Here is a 12,127-nt window from a genome sequence, read left to right as displayed (position 1 = left end):
CCCATTTAGCAGATGGAAAAACTGAGGCTCAGAAAAATTAAGTAAGTTGTCCAAGATCACATAGCTAGTTAGCATGAGAGATGGCATTCAAATCTAGGCTGTCTGGCTCCATAAAACTGTCACCCAGAGATGTAGAGAACAAACGTATGGACACCAAGTGGGGAAGTTGGGGGTGGTGGTGGTGGTGGTATGAATTGGGAGATTGGGATTGACATGTATAGTATACACTAATATGTATAAAATAGATAACTAATAAGAACCTGCTATGTAAAAAATAAGTAAATAAAATTAAATAAAAAAAAAAAGACTGTGCACCATCTACAAATATGGAAACAGCAAGAGAGTCTTTCCACATCCCACTTTGGAGTCAGGTGAATCTATGTTCATATTCTGTTACTTAGGAGTTGTTCGATGTTGAGTTGATTTCTCAAGGTATCTGAGTTGGCTCAGAGAGTTTTTTGTTAAATGGGAATAGAATATACCTGCTATGGTTGTTGTGAGGATCAGCTCAGATAGGTTATGTAAAGTGTTGAGCATAATACCAGATATTAGTTCTTCATTAAATCTTTGTCCCTTCTTTTTTTAAAAATAAATTTATTTATATTATTTATTTATTTTTGACTGCTTTGGGTCTTCGTTGCTGCACGTGGGCTTCCTCTAGTTGCAGTGAGTGGGGGCTACTCTTTGTTGGGAGCTTCTCATTGCAGTGGCTTCTCTTGTTGCGGAGCATGGGCCCTAGAGCACGCGGGCTTCAGTAGTTGTGGCACTGGTGCTCTAGAACACAGGCTCAGTAGGTGTGGCTCACGGGCTTAGTTGCTCTGCGGCATGTGGGATCTTCCTGGACCAGGGATCGAACCCCTGTCCCCTGCATTGGCAGGTGGATTCTTAACCACTGCGCCACCAGGGAAGCCTCAAAAGAATATTTTAGATATCTGAAAATCAGTGAATTAGTTCTAATGTATTAGTATGTTTAAAAAGCAGCTACCCAAGAAACTTTGAATTTATTGACTAGTTACATGGGAAAAGTATAATAGTAAAACATTCATTAGCTGTGTCTTAATCTAATTGGAACTCTTAATTAATCAAAATGATTAGAATTTTGAGATAGGAAACATTTTTTAAAAGCCCATGAAGAATTGAATACTAAAATAAGTCAACTTTTTAAGAATGACTAGGTCTCAGTACCTGTTTAATGCAATTTCCTAAGTTACTTGTATCTTTTATGAAAAAAAGGAGAATCATCAATTAGATGGATGATCCTAGGGAATTACAAGGTCCAGAATCATATAAATATACCGTTTTCTACTTATAAAGGCAATTAAGTAGAATGTTACACATATTTTTAATAGCCAAAGTCCATTAGCCATATCCCTAGCCAAAAGCCATGTATGTTTTGGCACTTATTAAAAAGTTAGCTTTCTGGGCTTCCCTGGTGGCGCAGTGGTTGAGAGTCCGCCTGCCGATGCAGGGGACATGGGTTTGTGCCCCGGTCTGGTAAGATCCCACATGCCGTGGAGTGGCTAGGTCCGTGAGCCATGGCCGTTGAGCCTGCGCGTCCGGAGCCTGTGCTCTGCAACGGGAGAGGCCACAACAGTGAGAAGCCCAAGTACCGCAAAGGAAAAAAAAAAAAAGTTAGCTTTCAAATGATCATGGTCTCTATGATGAAGGTTGGGAAGTGGCAAGAGGCAAGGTAAGAGAGACAAGAAGGAGCTGGGTTATGAAGGGCTAAGGAACCAGAAAGCAAGAGTAGAGCCACTAAAGGATTTTAAGAAGAGCACAGTCATGGCAAAATTGACAGTAACGTGGAAGATGGATTGGGGAGGGAGGGACAAGACTGGTGAGAGGATCTGGTTAGAAGACTCACATTGGAATCTTAGTGAGAAGTGGTGAGGACTGACCCAAAGCAGTGGCAGTAGGGAAGAAGGTAGTGGGGAAGAGGGATAGATTTGAGAGATGAAGAAGGGATAGAATTGACAGGATTGGGTGATTGATTGGATGTGATGGATGAGGAAGAAGGATAATTTCCAGTTTGCTGGCTTGAGAACCTGAGTAGATAGTGATGCTGTTTATGGTCTTGGTAACATGACAGGAACAAGGTTTCTGGAAGAATGATAGTAGAGGCTTAGGAAAATGATGAATTTTAGACATGTTGAGTATATGTGTGTAGGATGTTCTCCTAGGGGTATCTTTTAGGCAGTTGGATATAAATGTTGAGGGCTCAAGAGAGATCTGAGTGAAGCTAGAAATTTGGAAATTAACAGCATTTGGCTCGTAATTGCACCTTGGAATTAGATATAATCATACAGAAAATGAGTCAGATGAGAGGAGAAAAGGTCCAAAGGGAGAACCTTGAGTGACATCAGAAAAAGGGAAGGGTAGGAAAAGAACCAATAAAGGAGATTGGGAAGGAATGGCCAAAAGAAGAAAAACCAAGAAAATCTGGTATCATGGAAGTGGAAAAGAAAAGTTTATCTTCCTCAAAAGAAGATTTTGAGGGAAAGAAATGAGTGGTCATTGATGTCTAATGAGTCAGAAGTAAGGGAAGGCAAAGACAGAAATAACCATTTGATTTGGGAACAGGTGTGTTGATGTTGACCATGTAGAGAACAGCTTAAATGGGGTGGCAGGGCAGAAGCAAAGTTGCAGGGCATAAATGGTGAATGAGAAGTGGCAGGCAGCTTTTTCAAGAAGTTTGTTGCACAGAAAGAGTAGATGGTAGCTCGAGGTGAGTATAGGGTACGGATAAGATGGCAAAGACTTAGATTTAAATGTGGATGAGCTGAAGCCAGTAAGGAGAAGTTGAAGATGCAGGAGAGAGAAGCGGCAATTGATGGACTAGAAAGAGGTAAGAGGGTTTGGGTTCTAGACCACATGTGGAGGGATTAGCCTTAGAAGGAGGGATCTCTCTTCTGTTATGACAAAAAGAAAGGATGAGTGTGTATATAACCAACCTGTGTTATTATTTTATTGTTGTGTTGATAAAGGCTCTTAATGAAGTAGATGATGACCAACGAGAAGGAACTGTTAACAGCCAGTCAGAAGAAAGTGAGAATGAGTTGGGTAACTCTCTAAGCTCTCAGTCAAACACAAATGCGGACACGTAAGTATAGATGGCATAAGTATCTAAGATGCTTCCCTTTTTTCCAAGGCCATTTCTTCCCCCACCCCTACTTTATTGAGATATAATTGACATATAATGTTGTATAAGTTTATAAGGCATACAACATGTTGATTTGATATACTTATATACTGCAAAATGGTTACCATCATAGCATTAAGTGATGGATGGTTAATACCTCTGTCACATCATATAATTACCATTTCTTTTTTGTGGTGAAAACATTTAAGATCTTCTCACTTAGCAACTTGCAAGTATAAAATAAAATATTATTAGCTATAATCACAAGAAGCTGTTCATCTTATAACTGGAAATTTGTACCCTTTTACCATCTTCCCATTTGCTCCACCTCCCAGCCCCTGGTAACCACCACTCTGTTTCTATGAGTTTAGCTTTTTTATTATATATTTTTTAGTTTTTAGTTTTTTGAAAATTGTTTTATTTATTTATTTATTTAGGCTGCATTGGGTCTTCGTTGCTGCATGGGCTTTTTCTAGTTGCAGTGAGGGGGGGGCTGCTGTTTGTTGTGGTGCACAGGCTTCTCATTGTGGTGGCTTCTCGTTGCAGAGCACGGGCTCTAGGCTTGTGGGCTTCAGTAGTTGCAGCACGCAGCCTCAGTAGTTGCGGCACGTGGGCTCAGTAGTTGTGGCTCACAGGCTCTAGAGTGTAGGCTCAGTAGTTGTGGCGCATGGGCTTAGTTGCTCTGCGGCGTGTGGGATCTTTCTGGACCAGGGCTCAAACCCGTGTCCCCCTGCATTGGCAGGCGGATTCTTAACCACTGCGCCACCAGGGAAGTCCCCTCAGCTTTTTTAGATTCCACGTATAAGTGATATCATACAGTATTTGTCTTTCTTTGTCTCACTTGTATTTCTCAATGTAATATATTCCAGGTTCATCCATGTTGTCACAAATGGCATGATTTCCTTCTTTCTCATGGCTAAATAATATCTCACTGTATATGTATACAGTGGAATATGATACATATCTATGTATCTCAATCACATCTTCTTCACCCATTCATATGTTGACATATACTTAGGTTGTTTCCATATCTTGGTTATTGTGAATAGTGCTGCAGTTAACATGGGAGTGCAGATATCTCTCTGAGATCCTGTTTTCATTTCCTTTTGATATATACCCTGAAGTGGAAATCCTGGATCATATGGTAGTTATATTTTTAATTTTTTGAGGAACTTCCACACTGTTTTCCATAATGGCTGTACCAATTAACAATGCCACCAACAGTGCACAAGGGTTCCCTTTTCTCCACATTCTCATTAACACTTGTTATCTCTTGACTTTTTGATGATAGCCATTCTTATTATAGATGTGAAGAGATACCTTATTGTGGGTTTGTTTTTTTAATCATTTTTATGTGTTTGTTTTATGTTTGCTTTTTTTAGTTTGCTTTCTGTTTTTGTTTTGTTTTTATTGCTTGTTTTTTTTTGGTTCTTTTGTTTGGTTCTCTTGTTTTTTGTTTTCTTTGTTTTTTTACTTTTGTTTTATTTTTTGTTTGGTTTTGCTTTTATTGTGGCTTTGATTTTCATTTCCCTTATGATTAGTGATGTCAGGCACCTTTTCATGTGTGTACTTGTTGGCTATTTGTACGTCATCTTTGGAAAAATGTCTGTTCAGTTCCTCTGCCCATTTTTTTTATTGGATTGTTTGGGTTTTTTGCTATTAAGTTGTATGAGTTCTTTATGTATTTTGGATATTAACCCCTAATTAAATATATGATTTGCAAATATTTTCTCCCATTCCATAGATTGCCTCTTCATTCTGTTGATTGTTTCTTTTGCTGTGCAGAAGCTTTTTGGTTTCATGTAGTTCTAGTTATTTTTTTTTGCTTGTGCTTTTGGTGTCAGATCCAAAAAACTGTTGCCAAGATCAATGTCAATGAGCTTCCCCTATGTTTTCTTCTAGGATTTTTACCATTTCAGGTCTAATGTTTAAGTCTTTAATCCATTTTGAGTTAATTTTTGTGAGTGGTGTAAGGTAGGGATCCAATTTCATTCTTTTGCACATCTTTATCCAGTTTTTGCAATGCTATATGTGTGTGTATATATATACACACACACACACAAGTATTTAAGTTGTTTCCAATATTTTTCAATTAAAAAATGCTGCAGTGAATAACTTATGCATATGTATTTTTGTATGGTTGAAGGTGTGTATTTAGAGTAAATTACTAGAAGTGGGATTTTGGGATTAAAAGGTAAATGCTATGTAATTTTGTTCTAAAATTACTGAATTCTGCTTTATGAGGGTTGTAGTATTTTGCACTCCTACTGGCAACTTACAAGAGTGTCTGCACCAGAGTGTGTTGTCAGACTTCTCTGCTGATTTCATAGGTGAGAAATGTGATCTCAGCGTAGTTTTACTTTGCCTTTCTAAGTGAAATTGATAATTTTGTCATATATTTAAGGGACATTACAGTGAATTGTCTATTCATGTCTTTTGCCCATTTTGCTTTTAAGTTTTTGATCCTTTTTTTATTAATTTGTAAGCATTCTTTACATATTAAGGATATTAGTCTTTTACCTGTGTAATATGTTATATTTTCTCCCAATTCGTTGTCTTTTGAATTTCTTTAACAAGTAAAAGAGTTAAGAATATATATATAGTGCTCGCTTTGGCAGCACATATGCTAAAATTGGAACAATACAGAGAAAATAAGCATGGCCCCTTTGCAAGGGTGACACACAAATTTGTGATGCATTCCATGTTTCAAAAAAAAGAATATAGGGCTTCTCTGGTGGTGCAGTGGTTGAGAGTCCGCCTGCTGATGCAGGGGACACAGGTTCGTGCCCCGGTCCAGGCAGATCCCACATGCCGTGGAGCAGCTGGGCCCGTGAGCCATGGCCGCTGAGCCTGCGCTTCCAGAGCCTGTGCTCCTCAACAGGAGAGGCCACAACAGTGAGAGGCCCGCGTACCGCAAAAAAAAACAAAAACAAAACAACAACAACAACAAAAAAGAATATATATATAGTTTGAATTTATCATTCATTGCTTTTACATGTGGATCTTGAATCATACTCTGAAATTCTTTCCTAAAACTGATTTTAGAGGAATTCACTCATGTTTCTTCTGATACTTCTGTGGTTTTATTTTTTATTTAGTTCTCTGATCCATTGGAAGTTTATTTTGGTATGTGGTATGAGGTATGGCTCTGCTTCTTACCTTTTCCTAAATTGATAACCAATTGCCCCAGCACCATTTATTACTGCCCCACTGATCTGAGATTCTGCCTGCATACATTAATTACCGTGTGTACCTGGATCTACTTCTGAATTTTCTAGTCCACTGGCCTTGTTTCTGTAGTCATGCTCCAATACCACACTGTTTGTTTTTTTGTTTTTTTTTGCGGTACACAGGCCTCTTACTGTAGTGGCCTCTCCCGTTGCGGAGCACAGGCTCCAGACACGCAGGCTCAGCGGCCATGGCTCATGGACCCAGCTGCTCCGCGGCATGTGGGATCTTCCTGTACCGGGGCACGAACCCGTGTCCCCTGCATCGGCAGGCGGACTCTCAACCACTGCACCACCAGGGAAGCCCACCACACTGTTTTAATTAGAGTTTATATTGTTTTAATAGACTTCCCTCCTAGCCTTTTCCAGTTCAGAGTTTTCATAATGATGGTTACATGTTTATTCTTCTGTATGAATTTAGTGTCAACTTATTTAGCATCATAAAAAAGTTTATTGATATTTTTGTTATATTAATAAATTAACTAGAGAGACCTGACATCTTTATTATGCTGGGTTTTACTATCCAAGAACAAAGGATGTTTTTCAATTTGTTAATGTCTACCTTTTTGTTTTTGAGGAGTATTTTAATGTTTTTTTTCATATAGGTTTCCTCATTTCTTGTTAAAATTATTCCTGAGTATTTTTGTTGTTGGTTACTATTTTATTTTATTATTTATTAATTTATTTTTTGAGAGAAGGAAGGATTTATTATTACTTGCAGCAAGTAAGATGAACTCGGGGGATATTTCCCAAAGCAGTGTCTCCCCAAACAGTAAAATTGGGGAAGTTTTAAGCTAAGAGTACATGCATATTCATGAAGAGGCTTGAGCAGAGGAGAATTCAGCATAGAATTGGGACAAACGTTGGCAGAGTCCAAGCTTTAGTTGATTGAAGTCAGGAGGGTCAACATCATCATTCCATCTTCCACCTAGGTGGGGGCCTTAGTTCCTGCAGAGCTCAAAAACTGTATCAGATTGTTATGTATATCCCTTGAGGAGCAATTAGCACTCATTTTATTGCTGAACTTTTGTTTCTTGACTGTGTTTTCTTTGTTACTGAATTCCCTTACTTCCCTTAAGATCATTAACTACCGAGACTGGTTCAAGGGCAAGAATTGTGGTCGGGCTTAGATCACAAAATGGCTTAGGCCAAAAGTGGCTTCTCTCTCTCTCTCTCTTTTTTTTTTTTTTGCGCGGTACACGGGCCTCTCACTGTTGTGGCCTCTCCCGTTGCGGAGCACAGGCTCTGGACGTGCAGGCTCAGTGGCCATGGCTCACGGGCATAGCCGCTCCGCGGCATGTGGGATCTTCCTGGACCGGGGCACAAACCCGTGTCCCCTGCATCAGCAGGCAGACTCTCAACCACTGCACCACCAGGGAAGCCCACTTCTCTCTTTTTTAAAAATTTATTTATTTTATTGAAGTATAGTTGATTTACAGTGTTGTGTTAGTTTCTGCTGTACAGCAAAGTGATTCAGTTATACACATATGTGTTCTTTTTCACATTCTTTTCCATTATGGTTTATTACAGGATATTTTATATATATATATATATATATATATAAAATACAGTGGGACCTTGTTGTTTATCCATTCTGTATATAATAGTTTGCATCTGCTAATCCCAAACTCCCAGTCCATCGTTCCCTTCCCTTCCCGTTTGGCAACTATGAGTCTGTTTCTGTTTCATGAAAGTTCATTTATGTCATATTTTAGATTCCACATATCATATGATATTTGTCTTTTTCAGTTTGACTTGTTTTACTTAGCATGATAATATCTAGGTCCATCCATGTTGCTCCAAATGGCATTATTTCATTCTTTTCTATGGCTGAGTAGTATTCTTATGTGTGTGTGTGTGTGTGTGTGTGTGTGTATGTGTCATGCCCCATCTTCTTTATCCATTCATCTGTCGATGGACATTTAGGTTGCTTCCATATCTTGGCTATTGTAAATAGTGCTGCTGTGAACATAGAGGTGCATGTATCTCTTCAAATTATAGTTTTGTCCAGATATTTGCCCAAGAGTGGGATTGCTGGATCATATGGTAATTCTATTTTTAGTTTTTTAAGGAATCTCCACACTGTTTTCCATAGTGGCTGCACCAATCTCCATTCCTACCAAAAATGTAAGAGGGTCCCTTTTATCCACACCCTTTCCAGCATATATTATTTGTGTCATTTTGACGATGGCTATTCTGACTGGTGTGAGGTGGTACCTCATTGTAGTTTTGATTTGCATTTCTCTAATAATTAATGATGATGAGCTTCTTCTCATGTGCCTATTGGCCATCTATATGTCTTTTTTTTTTTTTTTTTTTTGCGGTACGCGGGCCTCTCACTGTTGTGGCCTCTCCCGTTGAGGAGCACAGACTCCGGATGCGCAGGCTCAGCGGCCATGGCTCACGGGCCCAGCCGCTGCACGGCATGTGGGATCTTCCCGGACCGGGGCACGAACCCGTAACCCCTGCATCGGCAGGCGGACTCTCAACCACTGCACCACCAGGGAAGCCCAGTTTTCTTCTTTTTTTTGCATGTTGGGGGCAGGAATTTTAATTAGCTGAAATATTTCAATTTCAGTTTTCTGTTTTGATATACTGCCTTTGTTATACTGTACATTTTGTGGAGAGGTTTGGGAGTTTTAGGTGATTCTTCTGTCAATTATGGTGAAGCACAGCTTATTTAGAGCCTTTTTTAAAAAAAAAAAAAGCATTGGTGGGTTAAAGTTGGCTTGTTCTCCAATATCATGGTTCTCTTTTGTCTTGAAGGACTTTTACATCTTTTCTTCTTTAGCACTCAGCCTCCAAAGGGTACCACTCCCTTCATGTTCACTCTCTTCTCCTTAAGAAGTGATGCCTTCCCAAAACTACCACCTTGGGTTCTACAAACTTCTTGGTGGCGTATGATTGCCCAGGTTTTTTTTTTTTTTTTTTTTTTTTTTAAGTATTTACATACTTAGAGTGGACTTTTTCTTTCTAGAGGTGATTTTTGTCACCATTAGGCTCTCAGCTTTCCTTTTCTCTGTGCAGTTATTTTGAACTGCCCCCATTCTTTGCAAAGGCTTCTTACAGGAGCTCAAGAAATATCTTTGCTGGAATTTGACGCTTATTTTTCTACCTACAGGTAGTTTGAAGTTAGTAGTATTCTCTGTCTTCCAATAATATAGAAGGTATGGGTTATATGCTGTTTTATTTGCTTTTCTTGTTTCACTGTATAGTTTTTTGTAGGATGTGTAGAGTAATTCAAATTTAGCTGGTCACCATTTGTTAGGAATACCTGGAAATATGTATCGTCTTTTAAGTACTTTTTCTTTCAGAACCTAAATATAACTAACCTTGTACAGAATTACGTTTATTATTCAAGCAACAGAAATTTATTCTCTCACAGTTCTAGAGGCCAGAAATCCTTAATCAGTTTCACTAGACTGAAATGAAGGTGTTGGTATTGCCACATTCCCTCTGGATACTCTAAGTTATAATCCACGCCTTGCCTTTTCCAGCTTCTGCTGGTTGGTGGTGTGTTTTTGGCTTGTGTCCACATCACTCCAGCCTCTGCCTTCACCTTCACATCACCTTCTCCACTTGTGTGTGTCAAAACCTCCCTCTGCTTCTCTCTTAAGGATGCATATTATTGCATTCAGGGCCCACTTGGGTAGTCCAGGATCATCTTCCTATTTCAAGACCCTTAACTTAATCCATCTGCAAAGTCCCTTTTTAGTCAGATAAGGTAACATTCACAAGTTCCAGGGATTAGGTTATGAGTATCTTTTGGAGGGCCATTCTTAAGCCTACCATAGATAGTATTGTCTTATTTTGTTGTTGTTATTTGATATAACCTAATTCTTAAAAGTATAAACATTAGAGGTGGTAATAGGAGTTCAAACTGGTTTGGATTTTCCCAACTTGTACAGAAATCTCATTATGACACTTTTCTTAGGACTTATCCTGAAGGTTGGACTTAGTCCTAACTAACACTGTCTTACAGAGGAGTCTTTCTGATGCTTTGATAACTAGCCATAATGTGAATGGACCACATTACAGCCTTTTGTTAACTAAACTTAATAGCAACTAGTGTTCAATGTGCTGTCCACAGGTTGCTTTAAAGCAACTCCTCTAGGTTGAGGTTTATAGAGCCACTAAATAAGATTTCCCCTTTCCTCTCTCATTGTTGTTGTTGTTTTCCCATAACAGTTTTATTGATTTATAGTTTACATACCATACACTCTACCCATTTAAAGCATAATATTCAAAGATCTTCAGATTTTTAGTATATTCATTGAATTGTTCAACCTACAGTCAATTTCAGAACATTTTCGTTACCCTCAAAGAAGCCCTATACTCTTAAATAGTCAGACCCTATTTTCTCCCAAACCTTTCAGTCCAATCTAATTTGCTAGATGAATCTGGGTTTTTTTGTTTTTGTCTTAAATCTCTGTGGATTTGCCTGTTTGGACATTTCCTCTGTATAGAATCATGCAGTATGTGATATTTTGTGTCTGGGGTCTGTCACATGTTTTCAAGATTTATCCATATTGTAACATGTTAGCACTTCATTCTTTTTATGGCTGAATAATATTCTTTTGTGTGGATAGAGCACATTTTACTTATCCATTCATCAGCTGGTGGACATTTGGGTTGTTTCCACTTTTAGACCCTCTACCTCTTTTAAATATTAGTCTAGTTGGGGAATAGACAAAGAAATCAGACAACTGAAGATTGAAAAATCAGCTTTATCAATGATAAAGCTGATTACAGCAAAAGGCTTATCTCTCTCACCCCCTACACTGTAGCTCTTCTTCTCATTCCCTCTCCCCGCCTCCCTGAAACACAGGGGCAGAGTCTGCTCCAGTCACTTTACTTCAGTGATGAGCAGAGACTGTGCTCTGAGGACAAGCTCCTTCATAGAAACCATGTACTTTCTCTAGAGAAAGAGAGAGGAGGACATAACCTATAGCACAAAACTTCAGAAAGGGCAAATCGCTCCTGGTTCAGGAGCCAGCATAGCTAGGAAACTGGGAGGGAGATGGAATGATTCCTTCTAACACCAAGAAGACTGGCATTTTAGATTTTTATCTTATAACTTAAAGCAAAACATATTTCTCTTTGATTATGAATTATTAAAAGTTTCTTCAAATCAAACATGTAAACAGTTGAACAAGTTAAATGATAGTACTTATTAATTCTAATATAGCTTGTTGTCCCATAATTTATAGGTTTCTCCACAAAATAACGGAAGATAATTCCGAGTTAATTAATAAACTATGGACTGATATTCAGCAGAAAGCAGCAACACAATCACAAATAACAACCTCTTCAGGAACTCCATCATCTGCTTCTCCATCAGGAGAACAAAAAGGTTTGGTTCCTGACTGTATTAGTTCTCCCAGAGTAGTAGCTTACTTTATTATGTTCTTTCTTGAGCACAGTAATTTTTTAAAGGAACATTACTTGAGTTTTGACTGTCTTAGCCTGGTTGAGTAAATACTCATTGACCTGTCGATTGACATGCTTAAAGTTTTTTTGTTGTTGTTCACTTGAGATACTTTTGGAAAAATTCTCCCTTTTAGCTGCTCTGAATGCTACCAATGCTGTTAAGAGAATCCATACGAGGCTTCAACTGGAAGAATCTACTGAGACTCTAGACTCAAGCTATGTAGTGAGACAAGTGCTGAACTCAAGGAAGCAAAAACAGCTGCTAAATAAAGGTTCAGTCTCTTAATTGACAAAGTGGGTTATTAAACATGTAACTTGACACAGCTATCTT

General features: G+C 38.6%; 1 protein-coding gene and 1 non-coding gene across 4 annotated transcripts in view; both read left to right on the top strand.

Annotated features, from left to right (window-relative positions):
- Positions 1 to 12,127, top strand: part of SPICE1 (spindle and centriole associated protein 1) — a 63,168-nt gene that overhangs the window by 19,735 nt on the left and 31,306 nt on the right. For all 3 annotated transcript variants that reach the window (XM_030836803.2, XM_030836806.2, XM_060298065.1), the window contains 3 exons: positions 2,985 to 3,100; positions 11,577 to 11,719; positions 11,931 to 12,068. In XM_030836803.2, coding sequence (XP_030692663.1) covers positions 2,985 to 3,100; positions 11,577 to 11,719; positions 11,931 to 12,068 — 397 coding nt within the window. The remainder of the gene's footprint in view (positions 1 to 2,984; positions 3,101 to 11,576; positions 11,720 to 11,930; positions 12,069 to 12,127) is intronic.
- On the top strand, positions 5,742 to 5,848 carry LOC115842177 (U6 spliceosomal RNA). The gene has a single exon (XR_004035108.1). It is a non-coding gene; the product is annotated as a U6 spliceosomal RNA (small nuclear RNA).

Source organism: Globicephala melas, chromosome 4 (assembly GCF_963455315.2).
Source record: "Globicephala melas chromosome 4, mGloMel1.2, whole genome shotgun sequence".
Lineage (NCBI taxonomy): Eukaryota > Metazoa > Chordata > Mammalia > Artiodactyla > Delphinidae > Globicephala > Globicephala melas.
Note: the sequence above shows the minus strand (reverse complement) of the source record. Positions and strands in the feature narration are given on the sequence as shown.